The 21738-nt window shown below is 41.1% G+C and overlaps 1 protein-coding gene across 5 annotated transcripts; it reads left to right on the top strand.

The window, feature by feature from the left end:
• Nucleotides 1-3207: 3207 nt before the first annotated feature.
• Nucleotides 3208-20604, top strand: FAIM (Fas apoptotic inhibitory molecule). Of its 5 annotated transcripts, none has more exons than XM_007115890.4 (5): nt 3211-3378; nt 9062-9194; nt 9484-9712; nt 16761-16810; nt 20160-20604. In XM_007115890.4, exons 1-5 carry the CDS (start codon nt 3338-3340, stop codon nt 20307-20309), a joined length of 603 nt encoding a protein of 200 aa, XP_007115952.1. In that variant the 5' UTR covers nt 3211-3337; the 3' UTR covers nt 20310-20604. The 5 variants fall into 5 exon arrangements, with proteins under 5 accessions (XP_054942870.1, XP_007115952.1, XP_023987678.1 ...); XM_024131910.2 differs by lacking the exon at nt 3211-3378 and adding an exon at nt 3611-3721; XM_024131911.2 differs by lacking the exon at nt 3211-3378 and adding an exon at nt 3808-3892.
• The last annotated feature ends 1134 nt before the right edge of the window (nt 20605-21738 follow it).

Raw genomic sequence — 21738 nt, 5'->3', positions numbered from 1 at the left:
AGCCGCTCCGCGGCACGTGGGATCTTCCCGGACCGGGGCACGAACCCGTGTCCCCTGCATCGGCAGGCGGACTCGCAACCACTGCGCCACCAGGTAAGCCCGTGCCACCCGTTTTTATCCTTTTTGTTCTATTATGTCCAGTCATGGTGGCTGGCAGGGTGTGTCATTTAATATGCTAAGGTAGTTAAATCAACGTATAATGAGACTCAGGGTCGGTTGTAGGTCAGATTCATCACCATCTTGGTCCCAGCTGGTTCCATCTGTTTTTTTTTGTTTATAGATTCCTTTCTTATCTCTGGACCCTTTAACTTAAAGATTTAGGTGAACTCATGCTAAAGGTGGGGGGATGAAGGGTTGTGAGCAGAGACCAGGATCAGCTCTGGCAACAATAGGGATTCCAAAGGGTGGCTTCCTATAATCCCGTCCTGCTCTCACACAAATTCCCAGTTGCCATGCATGGTACCATGTAAATAACTTTTTAAAGCACAACTATATCATGCCCTAAAACATGTACTCACGTATATAATTTCTAAGTAACTATAGAAGGTGGACTTGGAAGCAAACACACCAAATCCATGAGCACGTTGGCCTTTGGGGAGGAGAAGAAAGTAATGGTGCTGCGGGTGAAAGTCATATACGGCTTTATCTTCTACTGGGATTTTGTTACTGAGCCAACATTTAATGATGGTCAATTCTGGATGGTGGGAATATGGGTTATTTTTCTCTGTACTTTTCCATATTTTTAAAATTTCTCAAAATAAACTAGAGATAGATTTTTAGTCTTAACCAATTGGAACATATGCCTTGGAATGCTCCTTAGGCACTTAAAAAGTGCCTTCCTTTGGCTCATTGCTCTAATTAAGGGTGCATCTACAAACCCCACTCTCCAGATGACTCAGACCAAAACCTATTTTCTCCGGAAATTGTCAAACTTTTCTGGTTTGAAGTTCTACAAAATCACCTTGGGTCGCTGCTTCTCCACTTTCTAGGTTTTGTGTAGATAGAGCCAGAGCCTCCGTGGGCTGAAGGAGAGAGACCCAAGCAGCAGCAGCAGCCTGGCTGGCAACAGGAGGCTGTGGTTACTGGCACTGCTGCTGACATACAATCCTCTGAGGCCAGAGTCCTGGACCCTGGGCTCGTCTGAAAAGCACTTGTGCCTCTTCCTTTAACACACAGACAACAGTCACGCTGGACCAACACTGGAAGGGCACATGTAAAGTTTTAAACCTGTAGGTATCAGATTATGCAACTTTTCCCTCTTATTTTGATGTCCATTCATGCTGTTTAAGTAGTAAGGTCAGAAAATCAGTCAATCCATTAACAATTTCCTTTTCCAATGGAGGCCTGATGAAAACATGGACTATTGTGAATGAAAGCAGTTTTAGCTGCTCTCTTAAGATAAACCACTGACGTCCACGGGCAGGTTGGTGAGAGGCAGCTTAAGAGGTTAGAGCAACGTTTAGGTACTTCTTGGGAAACAAGAAGACACTCTGAGAGTGGAAAGAAAGTCAAAAGCAGGATCAGCCAGATGAGCACGTTTCACACTCAGTTCAATACCTTTCACAGTATTTCATTCAGACTTTATTTCTTTCCATGACAATCCTGTTTGATAACAAGCGACTATTCCTATCTCCAGTGTCCTGGACCCAGGGAATGAGTAGGTAGAAAATACAGCCCAAACTGGTATGTTCCTTAATTCCAGGTATCCCAGAACCTGTACCCAAGGAGGAAACAGTGGCACAGAAGAAGCCAGCGGAGAAATCAGACTGCCTCACCTATTCTGGGGACAGACTTGGGTACACTTCACGAGTGGGCTGACCCCCACTACATTCTGGGGCCCCTGGGCAGAGGGGCTCCCCAGGCCTCTAAGACAGGACCTATATTTCTGTTCATGCACAATTAATACTTTTCTAATAACAGTCCTTGTTAATACGAACTTTTCAAATCCCACAGGCCTGGCTCCACAACTTCTGAAGGGCTTTGGGTCTCTCTGCAAAATGGGTGTAAGTATAATCACTGGACTGTTGTGAGAACTACAGGCAATAATACACAGGGCACAAAGCAAGCATTCGATAAATTACACATCATTGGTCTTGTAAAAGATATTCTGATTCCCAAAGTTTTACAAGAAAATATGACTCTTCATTAAACAATATTTTTGAGCTGCTGCCCAACCAGGGTTTCCTGGTCCTAGCCCAACAATTCACAGCTGTTTCTCAGAAGAACTAAGGATTGGGAGAAAGGAATTAGGGAGGTATCTTCAGCTAGCCTTGTCTCATCTCTGGAAATCACCACTCTGAGACCTTTTACCTTTGTCCCCTAATTCATTCTTTTAACAATCATTTATTGAAAACTCTCTTTTCAGGACACTGGTGCAGAAAAAAATACACATATGAAAAGTCTTTGTCTTCAGGGAGCTTTCAATACAGGGTGGCAAACAAGAAATCAGTGCTCTCTGGGATTCAGTCTACTACTTTGCAGACAGGTTGACCTAATCAATAGATTGTTCTTTACTGTTTCTCAATTCCCCTTCTCTCACATACTTGCTCAGCATCCTCACTACCAATCCCAGAGGTGAAACAATCCTTTTTAACGTTAACATCAAGCCGCAGGAAGAAATTACACAATGGGGCCTAGATGTCCCTGTACCTCCAAATCTTCAGAGCCCCAGGACCCCCGGAGAATCCCTTCAACATGTCTCTATTTTGTTGCTGGGGCCCACTCTCCACAGGGACCATTCACTGCTCTTCTCAGATGGCCCACTCCCCCACCGTCCTCCCTCCCTGCAGTGATGCTGTCTCTTCCTTAAAGTGAAAAAAATCGAGGCCACCTAAAACATTACTCAGGCCTGCTCTTCATTCATTCATTTAACAAACATTTATCAGAGCCTAACACAAGCCTGCACTGTGCAGACGTGGGAGATGCTAGAGTGAGAACCGAGCAGCCACCGTCCCCGCCTTCTCGGACCTCGGTGTACAATTACACTGCACATTCAGCAAAGATTACAAAGAATACTTGCACACCCTGAATGGAGCTGAGAAGGAGAATTCCAGGTGTTGCAAGCCTTACGGGCCAGCGTAGTTTTCCTTAAGAAATGATATTCGAAGAACAATCTCAACAGCAAAATGGAGGTTAACTAAGGGAAGAGGCAGAGAGGAGCGTCCAGAGGGAAGAGCACCTGCAGAGGCCCTGGGTGAGAAGGACGTTGCAACATTTGAGGATCTAAATGAAGCCAGAGGAGGCACGGGCAACATCAAACACAGGGCCTCGCGCCAACCCTAAGGAGTTTTGATCTTTAAAGAAATAGCCAGCAGCCTTACAGGGTTTCAAGCAGCGAATGCCACGATTGGATTTACCTGCCCCTTGGCTACAGAGCAGGTAGGGTTTGGCCAACCTGGTTTTCCCCAGCGTCGGACCGGCGCCGGCTATCCGCTGGTTCTTACCGAGGCGTCTAGGGAGGGGGTGAGAACGCAAAGCCGGCGGCGGGAGCAGCGGGCGGGGTTGGGTCGCCACGCGGGGAGGAGGACGGCGGCCTGCGCGGGGTACCCCCGGGGACCTGAAGAGCGACAGAGTCGGCGCGCTCGGGACTCGCGCCTGCCGAGCTCTCGCTTCCGCGGAGGCTGCGTCTGGTTCTCGGCGACGGGACGAGGCCTAAGTGGCCGAGTCGGAGGAACCCACCGGTCGCTGGGCCCAGAGCCCCGCCGCGGCCCACAGCGCCCAGGTGAGCCCCGCGCTCCAGGTGGGGCGGCCCGGCCGCCCCGGAAGCCCCTGCCCGCAGCCCCAGGCGACCCCGCCGTGGCGCTGGCGGCCGCCATCTCCGGGCGGCGGCGGCGGCGGCGGCGGCGGGCGCGCCGAGCGGTGGGCGGTGTCTCCGCGGCCTGGAGACCCTGCGGTGAGGCCCGGGCCAGCACGGGGGGCGGGGAGGGGGCTCCTGGTGTCTCCCGGCGGCCGGGCCGCGGGCGGGGCAGGGACCGGGGCGGGCGGCGGGGCCCCCCTACCCGGCCAGACCCAGCGACCCGCGGCTCCGGCCTCTCCCCGAGTATAAATTCATACTTGTCGCCGTCGGAAAAGTGGAGCAGAAAAGCACAAGCAAGGAAGCGCGGGAGCCGAACCCCCCGCTCCCGGGAGACACTCGGGTTAACATTAAGGTGTATTTCCTTCCAGTCCCCTTTTCCCTGCAAGCATGAGCGGGCTGTATTTTTGCAGAACCTGGATCATAAAGTGCTGCAGCTCGGCTTCTTTGTCTTACTAATACATCCCACGCGTCTGCGCGCGGCTTTCGATGTTTTTCTCCATCCTTTTCATTGGCCGCGCTAGGCTGTGTTGGGGCCAGGTTGACCGCGCCTGTCCGGGGCTTGACGCTCGCTGAGTGACAGGACTGTGATTTACTTAATGGATTATCTCTCTGATGGTGAACATACAGGTGGTTTTCAGTTCTTAGCTATTACAAAAAGCAATTCGTTGAGCACTGTTCCGTCTGGTTTTTTGAGCACGATTATTTGTTTAGAGAGAATCCCTCGTAAGGCTTGTGGTATACGTTGCAAAAATGCACCTCGGAAAAGTTATTTCCGTTTTTGTGCCTCGCATTTGGGAACACCTGGCTTAGGGAGCTTTCTGACATACTTTGCTGGAGATCCCAGTGCTTCACAAGGGATCGGGCGGACGGTGTGGTGTCAGCACCTCTTTAAGTTTGACCTGCCTTGTAGCTGGCCTTACCTAGAGCTTTGCTGAAAAGGAACTGTGAGTTCTTTAATAATTTTTAAAACTGACTTAGGTTTAGCTTGGATAAACCATTACAGTCTCCAATACGACTAAACCTAAGTTAAAGCAAAATTCCACCAGGGATTAGATGAACAGTGGAAACTTTTATATTTAAGTCATACTCTCTGATACATGGATGCTGGGTTGCTAGGGAAGGGATTTTAAAGGATTATGCTGATGGGTATGTCACCAGATACTCAGAAAGCTTCCTTTGAAGACATGTAAAGTTTCAAGTGAGTGAGTGACATTGTCCTTATCAGTGAAAATAAATGGAATTTGTTTTTCCATCCTTTTTATTTACATTCTTAAAACTTTGTGCTGAAATACAGGGGATTTTTCTTTGTAATGATCATTTTCCAGTTTGGTCACATGGTCGTGATAATTAAATGTATGTATGGTGGATGAATTTAGAATATGACATGTGTTTATTAAGTCCAATTTGTAGCTTAGAGATCTGTGTGAGACAGATATTTCTCATTATTCATATGAGTAAGGTAGAAATCGGGGACATGGACAGCTGTGATCATCTCTTGGTTATAGGTGTAATCATATTCCAAGAAACACTACTGGCAGGGCACCTGGGTTTTTTTTTTTTAAAACCGTTTTGTTGAGATATAATTCATATAGCATACAGTTCACCCAGTTAAAGGGTATAATTCAACGGGTTTTTTATGTATTACAGTATTAATTTTTTAAGTTGTGATAAAATATATATGACATAAAATTTGCCGTTTTAAAATGTACAGTTCAGTGGCATAAAGTACATTCATGATGTTGTGCAACCGTCACCACTATTTCCAAAACTTCTTCAACACCTTAAACTGATACTTCTATAAATAAATGTTGAATGTATAAATGAATGTTGATAGTTGAGGGAAAAATTTTTTTTCTGTGATCTTGATTTCTAACCTTTCTAATTTGCTGTGTTGTCTTTTATACTTTATATGAAATATAATTATAATTAATATGGTACCATGCCTTATCTTAGTGTGATAATATTTGAAGTTCCTTATAATGGAAAATTGGGCCGTTCTTTCAAGTTTGGTGAATTACTGAACTTTCTAGAGTCTCTAAAATTTGTAGAGCAAATTTTGAATGATATCCCAAAGTCTACTCTGATTTGCAAAGGATGCTTATTTAAGTTTATATTATGCTGTTGGCTTACTCTATTGCTATGTATTCTCTTTGCTTTGATAGTTGCAGGATACCCTCCACTTTCATAGGAGATATCCTAAGAAATTTTTTTTTAAGATTTTTTTTTTTTAATGTGGACCATTTTTGAAGTCTTTATTGAATTTGTTACAGTATTGCTTCTGTTTCATGTTTTGTTTTTTCGGCCATGAGGCATGCGGGATCTTAGCTCCCCGACCGAGAATGGATCCCGCACCCCCTGCATTGGAAGGCAAAGCCTTAACCACTGGACCACCAGGGAAGTCCCCGTAAGAAATATTTTTAAGACTAGAAAAATCCACAAATATATAAGGTGCTAAAAAAAAGAGGGATTTATTTTAGGTACAATGTGTTTTGAATCTTTAGCTTTCATTCCAAAATGCTTAGCTTTTCTTTGCCTGTTGGATCGCTTTTATGGGTGCTAAGGACTTCTTTAATATCTTTAAAATGTTTTAATTAATTTATTTATTTATTTATTTTTGCCTGTGTTGGGTCTTCGTTGCTGCGCGCGGGCTTCCTCTAGTTGCGGGGAGCGGGGGCTACTCTTCGTTGAGGTGAGCGGGCTTCTCATTGCGGTGGCTTCTCTTGTTGCGGAGCACGGGCTCTAGGCGCACGGGCTTCAGTAGTTGCAGCCCTTGGGCTCAGTAGTTGTGGCTCACCGGCTCTAGAGCGCAGGCTCAGTAGTTGTGGCGCACGGGCTTAGTTGCTCCGCGGCATGTGGGATCTTCCCAGACCAGGGCTGGAACCCGTGTCCCCTGCATTGGCAGGCAGATTCTTAACCACTGCGCCACCAGGGAAGCCCTTAATATCTTTTTAAAAACAATTTGTGGCTTCTGGCTGTTTTCAGACCAAGAAGATTGTCAATCTCCCATTTTTTACAAGGAGTGAGCACCCTTGGATATCTGAAAAGGCTAGACTAGAGTAGATCTTGGGAGCAAAAAAATAGTTGAAATTATTTTTCAGTAGGTTTGGCAGGGGTACAACTGTTAATCCCAAATCTTCAAATGTGGGGGGTTTCCTATGCGTGTGAGTATTATGTGTGCTTCTGATTTTAGCATTACAGCCCAGATACTGTTTAGTTAATTACACAGGAGTTCTGGACTTTAGTTTTGGCTTGGGCTCTTCTAGTGACCTGAGCAAACTACGTAACTTTTATGGATTCATTATTGACACTAGTAAATTAAGTGGGCTTGAGTAAGTGGGCAAATTAAGTTTGCTCTCAGAAAGCAAACTGGCAAATCCCTGGATGCTTCTTGCAAGCTTAACACATATACCAAACATTTCACCCATTTAAAGGGTATAATTCAATGGGTTTTTTGTATATTACAGTATTAATTTTTTAAGTTGTGATAAAATATATATGACATAAAATTTGCCGTTTTAAAATGTACAGTTCAGGGGGCTTCCCTGGCTTCCCTAGTTCAGTGGCATAAACTAGAGTTTATTCTCTGGTTTTAGGAAATTATAAATCCATAACAGGTAAAAATATGATTGGCTAATTTGCGTGATTTAACTTCTTTCCCTGAAAATTAGATATTGCAATTCTATTGTATGTAAACGCTGTTTCATCAGAAACTGCATGCAATTTAAGAAATGGATTGCAGAGTTAGAAACTCTTTGCAGGTGTCATCTTTGTTGCTCTCAGTCTTTCTTTGCTGCAATTCTCCTTTTCTCTTTCCTGGCTGCTAATTGGATTAAAGACTGTTTTGCCAACCATGGCATCTGGAGATGACAGTCCTATCTTTGAAGATGACGAAAGGTAAATGTCTTGCATTGCAATAAAACTAGCTTATGAAACTTTCAAGATGGTTTTCATCATTCAGGAGAGTTATTTATCCAGGCTACTTTTTAAAGGACACATTTTGTAATATTGCAGAACACATAGTTTTGCTTTTCTGTGATTTCGAGCAAGGGAGGTAAACACCTGGCATGGAGGTGGCCAGCACTAATGTGGCATCCTTTCCCATAGGACCTGGATGTAAGGTCTCCAAATCCGTCTCAGCACAAAATTCTTGGCAGTCACTTCAAAATGATATCAAATCCATTTACCGTCTCTGATTTAGAGCCTACAAAGGAGATTAGAGTGAATGAAGAGTAGGATGTAGTTAAGAGAACAGACTCTGAAGCCAGAGTCCTAAGCTTACATCCCATCTGCCACTTACTGTCATTGTGACCTTAAACAAGCCCTTAGCCTCTCTGAGCCTCAGTTTCCTCATCTATAAATAGAGATAATGATAGTACCCACCTCATGGTGAGGATTCTTTGAGTTAATATATATATAAAGCTCTTAGCACAGTGATTGACACACAGTAAGTACTAAATAACTGTTAGCTATGATCATTATTGCTGTAATGTTACTTCTCTCAAAGCTAAAGATCTATATCAGTATCAAAATAGTACTTACATGTTACATATGCATTATACATAACAGGTTATTCACATAGAACACACATATAATATATATTTTATATTAAAATATTAATATAAACTGTGTGTTTAAATTGTGCCAGAAACTTGACAAAACAGAATCCTTTATATTTTTAATAAGATTTCCTGTAATAATGACAAGATTACTATCTTCCATAACATTTTTATATCTATTATAGAACATTTCTTCCATGACTTCTTTTTTCCTCAGTCTTAGTATTATAAATTAGAACCTTTTTAAAAAAAATTAATCCCTAGTTATTGGTTTAAGTATAAAATGTTTTGAGGATTCTTGCTTTAGAGTGATTGGATCTGAAAAAGTAAAACCAAAATTAAATACTGTGCTTTTTAAGTGACGGGAGGGAGAAGTAGAAACTTTTTACTGACCTTTCCAAGCATTATTCTGTGGCCTAGCTTAGAATACTGTCGTGGATAAACTACTGATTCTTAATCCTATTATATTAAGGTGACTTTGGAATTATCTGACCATATACCCATATATAGTAATTTCATCTTAAAAGAAGAATGCATAAGAGGGAGAAGATAGTTACATGTACTGTAAGTAGGCTTTCTTAGTTAATATCACTTTAATATTTTATAATTTCAGGGCTTTTTAAAATCTGATATTTTCACCTTAGAAGGATTAATTGGTTATTCTGTTACTGTTTTGGCCTATTATAATTGCTTAATTTTACTCCCTTAGCCCTCCTTACAGCCTGGAAAAAATGACAGATCTCGTAGCTGTTTGGGATGTTGCTTTAAGTGATGGAGTCCATAAGATTGAATTCGAACATGGGACCACATCAGGCAAACGAGTGGTATATGTAGATGGGAAGGTAGGAAAAAATGTTACTTCGTAAAATATGGTGTACAGGGAAGCCTGATTTTGCTAATGTAGATTCTTCATGTGTGAATGCAAGGCTTTTCTCTTACAGTGGTTATCTTTATATATTGGCCTGTATCATTTTGCCATACAAAGCAAACTAATAATAGTTGTGCAATTCATAGACCATAACATCTAATATTTAAAGTTAAAATGACTTTATTTTCTAAAACCTTTGTATCATGAAAATATTAAATTTTCTTCCATTTATGTGTTTTCAACTTTTATATTTTATTACTTAGGAAGAGATAAGAAAAGAATGGATGTTCAAATTAGTGGGCAAAGAAACCTTCTGTGTTGGAGCTGCAAAGATGAAAGCAACCATAAATATAGATGCTGTCAGTGGTTTTGCTTATGAATATACTCTGGAAATTAATGGGAAAAGTCTCAAGAAGTATATGGAGAACAGATCAAAAACCACCAATACTTGGGTATTACATTTGGATGGTGAGGACTTTAGAGTTGTGCTGGGTAAGTGAGAGCCGTTTCTGCAGAATTTATTGGCTTTTTATGGTGGCCATTTAATTAGTTCCTCTAATTGTCCAGACCGTTTATGGGAGCTTTGAATAGGAGAGAATGTTCAGTGCAGTTGTATTTCTCATGTGTCCTGTGGAAATGAAGTATTCATTGAATCGACTGATTTATATGGAAAATATGAGAGCCAGATTTTATAGTGATGAATTCAAGGATTATAAACTTGGGTTTAAAAAAAGAAATTGATGTAGACATTTGTTATTATTTGATATTTCTCTTTAAAAGCATGTCTAAAGGCAGTTGGAAATTAAAGATTCATCAGTAAAAAGGGAATTTTTCTCTAGGTAGCAATAGGTTTAGGACTGCAGCAGATCAAAATCATCAGTCCAGATAAAGTAGATTAAAAAATAAAAAGATGGCTTCCCTGGTGGCGCAGTGGTTGAGAGTCCGCCTGCCGATGCAGGGGACACGGGTTCGTGCCCCGGTGCGGGAGAATCCCACGTGCCGCGGAGCGGCTGGGCCTGTGAGCCATGGCCGCTGAGCCTGTGCGTCTGGAGCCTGTGCTCCGCAGCGGGAGAGGCCACAACAGTGAGAGGCCCGCGTACCACAAAAAAATAAAAAATAAAAAAATAAATAAAAAGTAAGCCATTGCTCTTTAAGCTAAGTTCTGCTATTACAGATTGCCATCTGTGCTCTCAGTTTCTATTGGGCCTACAAAACTTGCAAGACAAATATTTACTACCTTTTCACTCTTCTGGTTACTCTTAGTATTTCCTGCTTCTCGTATCACTAAGTTAAGACTATGTAGATCATCTCATTAATTCATTAATTCATTTATTTAGGTAATATTGAGAACCTCTTAAATGGCAGTTTGTGTACCAGGCCTTGAGGATACATAAATGAAGAGACTTTGTCTGTGTCTTTTAAGAGTATATAGTCTAGCGCTTCCCTGGTGGCGCAGTGGTTAAGAATCCGCCTGCCAAGGCAGGGGACACGGGTTTGAGCCCTGGTCTGGGAAGATCCCACATGCCACAGAGCAAACTAAGCCCGTGCGCCACTACTACTGAGCCTGTGCTCTAGAGCCCACGAGCCACAACTACTGAGCCCACGTGCCACAACTACTGAAGCCCTTGTGCCTAGAGCCCGTGCTCCTCAACAAGAGAAGCCACCGCAATGAGAAGCCCGCTCACCACAACGAAGAGTAGCCCCTGCTCGCTGCAGCTAGAGAGAGCCCACATGCAGCAATGAAGACCCAACACAGCCAAAAATAAATAAATTTATTAAAAAAAAAAAAAGAGTATATAGTCTAGTTGAATGCTAGAAAATACCTTAAAAAGTTTTTTAAGAATGAAAAATGTTTATCAGGTAATAAATGCACATAGTTGGAAAAAAAGGAAACCAAAAAACTCCTGTATGGTTTATTTATTAAAGAAATTGGGTCAATTTTTCTTGAAGAGGATAGGATGCTCGCTGCAGCTAGAGAGAGCCCACATGCAGCAATGAAGACCCAACACAGCCAAAAATAAATAAATTTATTAAAAAAAAAAAAAGAGTATATAGTCTAGTTGAATGCTAGAAAATACCTTAAAAAGTTTTTTAAGAATGAAAAATGTTTATCAGGTAATAAATGCACATAGTTGGAAAAGAAGGAAACCAAAAAACTCCTGTATGGTTTATTTATTAAAGAAATTGGGTCAATTTTTCTTGAAGAGGATAGGAAACCACCAAATTGTCTTCCAAAGTGGCTGTACCATTTTGTGTTCCTCCCAGCAATGAGTGAGAGTTCCTGTTACTACACATCTTTGCCAGCAGTGTTGCCAGTGTTTTGGATTTTGGTCATTCTAATAAGTGTGTAATGATATCTCACTTTTAATTTGCAAGTCCCTAATAATATGTGGTGTTGAGCATCTTTTCATATGCTTATTTGCCATCTGTGTATCTTCTTTGGTGAGCTGTTTCTATAGAGCTTTTGCCCATTTTTCAATTGGGTGGTTTGTTTTCTTTCTTACTGTTGAATTTTAAGAGTTCTTAGTATATTTTAGATAACGAGTTAAAAAAAATTGGAACCATAATCTTTAGTGCATTATGAGATTTGTTTTATGTATCATGAGAAAAAAGCAGATTAATTTTTTCAACCATTTCGGCTTCAGGTATATTTAAAAGACTATGTCTAGGTTGCCATTTAACTACTTCCTGTCAATCAATAATTCTAAAAATGTAACAAAGATATTTAGATACACGTTCTTTATCGGATACGTTTTGCAGTTATTTTCTTCCAGCCTGTGACTTGTACTGTCATCTTTATTTCTTTTTGATTTAAAAAATTTTCCTCCTCTTCATTTTCTGTTTCTGTTAAGGAATTATTTATTATGTTTGTTTTGTGTTCCTTTTAGTTTAGTCCTCATTTCTGGAATTATTTTTATTTCTAATTTTTACTGAGTTCTATACTTCATTTCTCAGAGTTTTTCTAATCATTGTTTAGTCATTCTTTCATATCTTGTATGATTTTCTTAATTTCTTTCAGCTCATTTTGAAATAGTATTTTACAGCTTTACCTTTCATGGAAGCATGTCTTTCTGATGCTTCTATTGTCTATAATGATGGTAGTCTGTTCTTTTTTCTTACAATTTTGTATGGATCTAGAGCTCAATACCTTTCTTTGATAATTCTTATATGATCTTAGTTTTTCTGAATTTATAGAAGGGAGTGTGGTTTTGTGTAGCTTTTTAAACTTCAGGTTCTTGAGTTCCCTTTTCTGTCGTTTTTGGATGATGTTAAAAATCACTGGGGCACATTTTCTGAGATGGCTGCTGTTTCCTTACCCCGTTTTTTCTAGATTTTCTCTTTCTTTTACTCTCGTTTCCCTGGGTGCTCAGTTTGGATTGTCTTCCCACAAGTTTCTTCTCAGTGTGGGGTTTGTACTGGAAGGGAGCTTCGGCGGGTTGGTTTGAGGGTTCCTGGGGCCCAGACTGCTGTAGCCCTTTCAGACCCCTCCCGCCGCTCCCACACCCCATCCACAGTCAGGATGTAAAACCCCTTCTAGTTCAGCTTCTCTTCACACATCCCCCCTCCGAACGCTCCAGTTAGAACTGGGACTGCCGTCTGGGGATTCTTAGGTCCACCAGAGGCTCTGCTGCTTCCCTCTGCTTCCTTCTGCATGGTTGCCGATACTACAGCTACGGTCTTGTAGTTGCCTGTGGTTCCCCCACCTATTGGTATTGTAGAGTTTGTGGTGTAGATACTGTCCATGGGGTCTTTGGTTCGTTCTGTTGCCCTGTCTGTTTTAGCAGGGGAAATTTGGAGACAGTAAAAAACTCATGCCTCTGCTGCCGCTACCACCATCTTCATCATCCGCTTTCAAATTTACTTCATCCCCTGTTGAGTAAGATGAGGCTGTGAACATATAGTTCCCCCGCCGCTCCTCTCCCACCTTTACCACCTTCAACTTCTGTCTTCTCTACCTTTTCTTTGACATCATCAGAGAAGTTAATATTTGTATTCTGTTCTGTAGCCATAACTGTGTTCTCCTGTGTTTTTTCTATAGGTTGATTCTAAAATTGAAAACCAATAAATAACATTTATATTATTGTGATTTTGTAAATATCTTTGGAGTGGGCCATGGTTACATTCTTTCTCTGTATTATTGTCACACCCACTGTGCCACTCAAAGGAAGTTGTTTTTAGTGTCAAGGTCAAGTGGGTTTTCTGTTCTATAATCTTCCAGTTTCTCAAAATTATACCTCATTTTTTGTTTTCTTCACAATTGGACCTTGATTTTTTTTTTTTTTTTTTTTTAGTCACTTGTTTTTCTGGGCTCTTCTGGTGGCTTTTCTCTTTTCTTGTTGAAAATGGAAATATGTCTTCTTTGCCCATGTTCCAATGTCTGTTTGCATTTTTTACTCGTATTATCTATTGCTTCGAAATCTTCTCATTCTTAATGATAGTATTCTTGGGTGTCTGTTGACTTCCTGTTCAGAACTAGATAGTTGCTTCCCAGGCCTGCTGCCCAGTGGCCGTCCTGGGCTTGCTTTCATGGAAGCCTGGCTTTAGTTCCATCAGTTATTGAATCCCACAACTGCCAGTTTCACCTTTGTTTACTGGAAAATATCCTTAAGTGATTTCCTAATAAAGGGTGTCTAGGAGCTAAATATTATGTGAACCTTATACAAAGTTGATACTTTTGCTGAGTATAGACTTCTTGCTTTAAAATGTGTTTTTTTTTTTTCCCCTGAGAAATTTTGAAAGCCTTGTTCCATTGTCTTCTATTCTCCATTGTTTTGAATGAGAAGTTCTATGCCAGTCTGAATCTCATTAGTTTTTTCTTTCTGGAAGCTTTTGGGGGCTCATCTTTATTTTCCAGAATTTTACAGTGTTGTGTTTAGAAATGTAGTGGCTCACCAGCTACTTTACTTTTAGGTGAAAAATGGTATTTCAGCATGTTTTTTATTTGCCTCTTTCAAAACTGGGTGAGGTTTAGCCTCTCTTCATGTGTTTAAGGTCCTTTTGTGTTTCTTTTCTGATAATGCCTGTATGTGTCCTTTGACCTGTTTTCTCTTGGGTTGTTGGTCTTTTTCTCCTTGATTGCTAGGAGTCCTTCTGTTACTAAAATTAGCTCTTTGTATTGTGAGCTTCAAGTATTTTTCCCAGTTTGTCATTTATCATATGACTTTACTTATACGTATGCATGTGTTTTTTTAATCATGCAGAAATCTTTTTTACTTTCATGTAGTCAGGTTTACTTACCCCTTTTCTTTTATGGCTTCTGGATTAGCAATGTTCTTCAGAGGCATGTTAATAACAGCTATTATAGGAAATCTGAGTACATGTACACGTTCAGTTGGCCCACTAAATAAAATTCCGATTGTCACCACCGTCATGGTTTATTTGAGCACCCTGTGCTCTGATCCAGACGGCTGAGCTGGGTTTCCCCACAACTGTGGCTGTAGATGCTCCCCACTCAGGCTGCCATTGGGCTCCCCCCGCCATACCTCCTGGGCCCTTCTGCCCTTCTCTCTCTCTCTCTAGCCCAGTTCAAAGTCCTTTCTCCACTCTCTAAGTGAGGCTCCCATCTTGAGGTGCAGGGAGAAAAGGCCGTGTTCCTGGAGTAGACGGCTTGTCAGTGTCAAGGCATCTCAGCCTTGACACCCAGGCAGGTTTTGTTTTGTTGGTTTTTTTTAATGTGAATAGTACTTTTTAAGGATTTGAAATTTAAATGCAAACAATTACCAGAAGAAAGCATGTAATTTTTTTTGAATTGAATTTTTATATTTAATTTTATTTATTTATTTTTTATGCAGCAGGTTCTTATTCATTATCTGTTTTGTACATATTAGTGTATAAATGTCAATCCCAATCTCCCAATTCATCCCACCACCACCCCTCCTTTCTCCCCTTGGTGTCCATACGTTTGTTCTCTACATCTGTGTCTCTATTTCTGCCTTGCAAACCGGTTCATCTGTACCATTTTTCTAGATTCCACATATATGCGTTAATATACGATACTTGTTTTTCTCTTTCTGACTTACTTCACTCTGTATGACAGTCTCTGGTTTCATCCACGTCACTACAAATGACCCAATTTCATTCCTTTTTATGGCTGAGGAATATTCCATTGTATATATGTACCAGATCTTTATCCATTCATCTGTTGATGGGCACTTAGGTTGCTTCCATGACCTGGCTATTGTAAATAGTGCTGCAGTGAACATTGGGGCCCAGGCAGGTTTTGACTCCTGGGCTCCATGTGCACACACAGGTCCCACTTCTCTCTAGTCTTCGTTATAACACCCAAAGCTCGTCTTCTGGCTGCTTAATGAGTGCAGTCCTCCCACCTGCCACTCCCTGGGACATTGACATTCACAAGTGGCTCTAGGGATCCTCCTCCAAAATGCACATGCATTTGTGACACGCACACACATGTACACACCTCCCTGGAGTGAGCTGCGGCCCCTTAGCTAATGCCCAAGTGTATCGTGGCAGCATTTTGCTCTATTGTGTCAGCACTGTACTCTGAACAGTCCATCAAGTACTATACCTATATTTTTTTTCTTATGATCCAGTAATTTTCCCAAAAGTGAAACCAAAACAAAATGAATAGAGATTATTGTGCTATCCAGTATGAAATTTAAGGCTAAATTGCTATCTGTCCTGTATGAACAGCAAGGTAGCCATTTTTGGTGGTCTCTTTGTGCCATCATCCAGTCGGGTTAGTGAGAGGCAGGAGGAATCATCTAGTCACTGATGTTAAAGGACGTTCTGGGAGGGATAAATTAGGAGTCTGGGATTAGCAAATACACACTACTATATATGAAATAGATAAATGACAAAGTCCTACTGTATAGCACAGGGAACTCTACTCGATGTTCTGTAATAATCTATAAGGGAAAGGAATCTGAAAAAGAGTGTGTGTGTGTGTGTGTGTATGTGTGTGTGTGTGTGTGTAACTGAATCACTGCTGTACACCTGAAACTAACACAACATTGTAAATCAACTATGCTCCAGTAAAAAAAAAGAAAAGCAATACTTGCTATAATCCAAAAAATTTAAAAAAAGGGATAAGGTCAAATATTACATTACTTGAAGTACGTAGGTTTTTAAAAAGCCAAAAGCACTCTTTAATTTGCTGAAATATATTGGTATCCTAAATGGAAACACATTGTAATCCTGGGAGTGTGTAAACCCTTCTTTGATTCACAACCAGACCTTAAAATTTTATTAAAACATTTCAGATGATATGAAAAAAGACATTCTGTGTGGAAAGGTCCCTCTTCGCATTCATTTGTCTGCATCCTCCTTTAAAGAGTTTCTTTAACAAGTCTTCATGAATTTGTACTGGGATCATGATTTTCTCTTAAAAGATTGCTTTCATTTTTATTTCATGTGCGAACAAAAGATAAACAGTTTCTTCAAATTTGGAAGAATTTCAAAGCCATGAATGGAATTAATGGAGTTCTCAAAATCCAGTGTAACAAACTCTTCTTAAAATAATACAGTGTTAACTTTAAATCACAGATTATAATTTTTTTTTCATCTGTTACTTTTACAGAAAAAGACACTATGGATGTATGGTGCAATGGTAAAAAAATGGAGACAGCAGTAAGTTGACCTTTCGATTACTCTCACCATGTGCGTGAGCGACCATTGAAACGTTGCTGTGTTTCCTAACTATGGAGATTTTATAAGTAACGAAGGTCCTCTTGGTTAAAAACAAAAAAGAGATGAAGTAATCCTGACTCCAAAATCTGAAGACCTTTCCTGGGCAGTGCCTGGGGCGGTGAGAGTTTGGTAACAACTTATGTCTGGCACCAAGCTCATACTCTACCTTTCCTCTCCTGGACCAGCCTCTACCCTGAAAAGAGTTCCCACATTTACAAAATCCTGCCCGGCGCGGTGCAGCGCAGCACAACCTGCCGCGCGTCGGCACCGGGGTCCGGTGCGGAGCCCTTCGTCCTGGGACACGGGCGCGGCTGGAAAGGTGGCCGCCCCCTCGCCCATCACGCCCGTTTCGTGGGGACCCTGGTGCTAAACCATTCGTAGACGATCTGCTTCTGGGTCCGGGTTTCGTACCTAGCAGAGCAGCTCCCTTGCTGCAAACTTATTGAAAGTCAGTGCTCAACACAAGGGTTTGTAAAAAAAAAAAAAAAAAAAAAAAGTCCTCCCCAAAGGTTGAGTCCTCCTGTGTTTATCCAGGTTAAAGGGGTGCTTTATACCACTGCTTCTCAAACTTGCATGCATAGAATCAGTTGGGATCTTGTTAAAATGCATGTTCTAACATGTCCTCAGGTGTTGCCAGAGCTGCTGGTCCACAGGTCACACACTCTGAATAGGAAGGCTTTACACCATACACTCAAAGCAGATAGTACTTTTCTAAAAGCAAAGGTTGTGAAAAAGAAATGAGGCACACAGTGTCAGGTGACACAAAGGCAGGTAGGAAAGGGCACTGTCACGAACCCCAGAAGACAAGTGGAATTTGTAGAGTAGCAGTGCTAAGAGGCTACCCCACCCATTGAAGCCGAGCACGATGAAATCCCCATCCAAACCCCAGTGTGTTGGGCTTTTGCTGCTTGCACTGTTAGGGCTGTGGTGAGGTGAATATAGGAGTGCATCTCAAGTGGGAAGGAAATAATAGTGGTATGTACAGCAGGGGAGGAAGTGAAGCAGGGGAGGCGGTCCGGGACAGCTGGGAGTGTGGGAGCAGGAGCTGAAATCGGTGGGTGGAAATTCCCATGCGTTCTGGGGTCAGCTGGCAAGCAGGCGGTATACCAGCCCTGGTTGTCCCCTTTCATGGCTTCAGACATGAACACCAGGGCTAGAGAGCATGAGAAGCTCTCTTCCCCTGGCACAGTTTAGCTAGTTGCAAGTTGTGGTTGCTGCTGTTATCTCCCTTCTCTATTGTAGGTCTGGGAAGGTGAGGAGATGTGCTTGGAGGGAAGGTCTGGGATGAATTTATTCAGCAGACTAGCTGGGTCTTATAGCCAATCTGCTTCTAAGGAAGTGCCCAAGCCAGAAATCAAAAGTTACAAAGATTAATGCTTTTCTCTTTATTAATCCTAGTTTTAATTCTTGAAGGGAAATGTAACCAGGGCTCACTCAAAATTGATCCTCCAGAGTTTGATCCACCCTCTGGGTTAAACCTACCCATCGAGACTTTTATGCAGAGAGGCTTAGAGAGCTCTTCAGTATTTTATGTCTTCTTTTGGACCAGCTTAAGTTTCCATGCCTACTGTGTGCCCGACGCCACATCTGCTAGTCCTTCCTATTCTCTCTTTCCTACCCTGGAATTCTCTAGGTGGAGAGTCTGCAGTTTGGGATCCCATTCCTTCCACCCTCCAGGAATTCTCCAGTGCAAATGTAAAGAGAGATTTAAGAATGTGATTGTAAATAAGTTGGAATTTGAAAATAATGTCCATACACAATGTCTTTGTTCCTCAGTAATTGACAAGAAACCACAAGTGTTTGGACAATAGCTCTGTCTCACCCAGTTGCCTCCTCATTGTAACTACAACCTAGTTTGCCTGGCAGTTCCATATCCGGGCAGTCTTCCCCAGCACTATACACACCTGCTCTTATTTTCTCCATTTCCTTTCCATTTCAAAGCATCGTGACCAAGACTGTATCTGTCAAATTACCAAGAAGCTACTTACAAGGATTGTATTATTCAACCCTTCCTCTGCCCTCTAAATTGATTTTTACAGAAGTATGACCTGAAGGATTTTTTCAAAGCTCAATGTGAAAAGGGGTAAAAATACACTAGACTCCAGGACCAGCACCCCCAGTCCTTGTGGTCAGTACACCTCCGTGTTGGCCAGACTCTTCCCAGAGCTAAGAAAAAGCTTCCCTCTCTGATGCCTCCTGTGCTTTCTTTGGTTAGATAATGTTAGCTACGGGGCCTTGCTCTGTCTGCTTTGGCTGCCAGGAAGCTCATAGCCAAGTTGTGAGTCTGATGGTGCTTCCTTGCATAATTCATTTTTATCCTCTAAGCCTCCTGTTCTTCCTTCTCTGTACTACTTGGCCCCCATCTTTTTACTCTAGATCAGTGCTGTTCAATAGAAATGAGAGTCACAGATGTGAGCTTCATATATAACTTTTCTAGTGGCCAGATTTCAAAAGTTTTACAGTGAAGTTCATCTTAATAAAAATTTGATTTAAATCAGTATATCAAAAATATTATCATTTAACATGTAATAAATATAAAAAGTTTCTACTGAGTTATTTTACATTCTTTGTTTCATACTAAGTCTTCCAAATCCAGTGTATATTTTACCCTTAACAGTATCTCATTTTAGACCCACCTCATTACATGCTCAGTTGCCACATGTGGCCAGTGGCTACTGTACTGGACAGAGCAAGTCTAGACTCAGTAGTGTTTGGTTTTCTGTTATTTTTTATGTTATGTATTTATTGTAAGCCACCTTATACACTGGGGAATCAGATTTTCAGAGTGGTTAAGAACACTCCATCCTTTACTGACTGGGGCCTTCAGCAAGTAATTTAACCACTCTGTGCCTCAGTTTCCTCACATATCAAATGTGGACAGTAATCGTACTCCAATCAGGTTATTGTGAGGATGCAATAAAATAATGCATGTAAACCATTCTTTGTATAGAATAAATCACTAATAAATGTTTGCTATCAGGTTTATTATTTTTACTTTTGAAAATAGTCTACATTGTCTACATAGTATATGTTATAGACACATAGCCATTAGGTACATTTTTTTTTCTCTGAAACTTAAGATTCTTAAAGATTGTAGGGGGTACAAATAAGAAACCTTCATAACAGAGACGTAAAAGCATCTAAATACAAGCTTCTAACTTTAATCTTGCAAAGTTTAACATTGAACTAATATGTACTTCATTATACCTCCCTTTTTAGGTGATGTTAATGCTCTAGACAAAGATAAATGTTTCTGGAACACTAATTCCTCCTTCTTTTGTTTGCCCAGGGTGAGTTTGTAGATGACGGGACTGAAACTCACTTCAGTATTGGGAACCATGACTGTTACATAAAGGCTGTCAGTAGTGGGAAGCGGAAAGAAGGGATTATTCATACTCTCATTGTGGATAATAGAGAAATCCCAGAGATTCCTGAATGACTTCATGTTAATGAATTTTAATCTTAAGAAGATCAGGACTTTTAAATTACTGTGGTGATTAAATATGTTCAGTATGTACTTTTCAGTACATTTTGTCACCATGTTTTTATTTTTTAGTTACTTGAAACTGTAATGTTCCAAAGGTCAGGAAAAAAAATTATGTATCAAATATTGCAATTTATTTTGTAAATAATGTAAAATATTTTAACGTCAAATGGAAAATAAGATACGGACCAAAAATCACTAGTGTTTTACAAGAGCAACTTTTACTATAATAAATGCTATAAAATAAAATTGGTGCTGCTTGATTTGTGTTTCTTAAAATGGATGTCTTTGTATATTTTTAACCTGTGCAGATAGATAGATTGTCTAGTTTAAAGCAGTTGGTATACAATGATATTATTAGTTTAACTGAAATGAGAAATATTTTCTATCTGGAAACAATGTTAAGGAGATGTCAAAGAGTGTCACATAAGAATTTAATTAAAAATAGGTTTCTGAAAAAAAAAAAAAAAAAGGTTTCTGAAAATCCATTTGTTTAATCAGCATGATCAGGACAAAAAAAAAAGGAAGAAGCAAACTTCTTTACGCCAGACAGCATCAGTTGCATCGTCAGGCAGTGTTTAGAAAGTCAGAGTTGCACACCTGTGTGGAGGTAGCTAGCACCAGTGTTAGCGCTTTGTGACTGAAGCAGACCCACCCAGGCAGATTCACAGAGATGCCGCCTCAGTACGGGAAGTGGTCCAGATTGTGTCAGTACTCGTTTCTGAAGGTCTTTCAGGGCAGGACATGGTTTAATAGTAGAGCCTTTTATCGGGGTATTTCATGTCCATTATCACATGGGGATCCTCCATAAGAGGGAGAATTCTCCATTTTCTAGACTTGCTCTGTCCACTACGGTAGCCATTAGTCATGTAGCTATTTAAGTTAAATTAACTAAAATGAAACAATTAAAAATTCCTCTATCACACTAGCCACATTTCAGGTCCTCAGCAGTCACATGAGGCTAGCAGCCACCACACTGGACAGTGCAGATACAGAACATTTCCATCATCATACCAAGTCTGATTGGACAGCACTGGCCTAGAGACATTGTCTCAAGCTTAGTGAGCTGTTCTGTACTGGAACAGGCAGGATTTAGACCCAGGTTTTTCTGACGCTAAAACCCATGCGCTGTACTACCATCTCCCTGCCGCTCACGTATTTCTAAGAGATTTGGGGCAGAACAGAGGCACAACCACGCTCTAACATCAGGCACGAGGAACTAAGGGGCAGGACAGCAGCGAGGGGATGTGGCTCAGACAGGCGGGGCCCCGGCAGGCAACATGCGTGGTGGCAGAGCATATTAAAATTAGTCTGTGACTTACCTACTCTGACATTTGTTTCATTTTAAGTCTTACGACTGGAAGGTTAACATACCACATGTATA

This window comes from Physeter macrocephalus, chromosome 1 (assembly GCF_002837175.3).
Source record: "Physeter macrocephalus isolate SW-GA chromosome 1, ASM283717v5, whole genome shotgun sequence".
Classification (NCBI taxonomy): Eukaryota; Metazoa; Chordata; class Mammalia; order Artiodactyla; family Physeteridae; genus Physeter; species Physeter macrocephalus.
The sequence above is the reverse complement of the archived record's forward strand: the minus strand, read 5'-3'. Positions and strand labels throughout refer to the sequence as shown.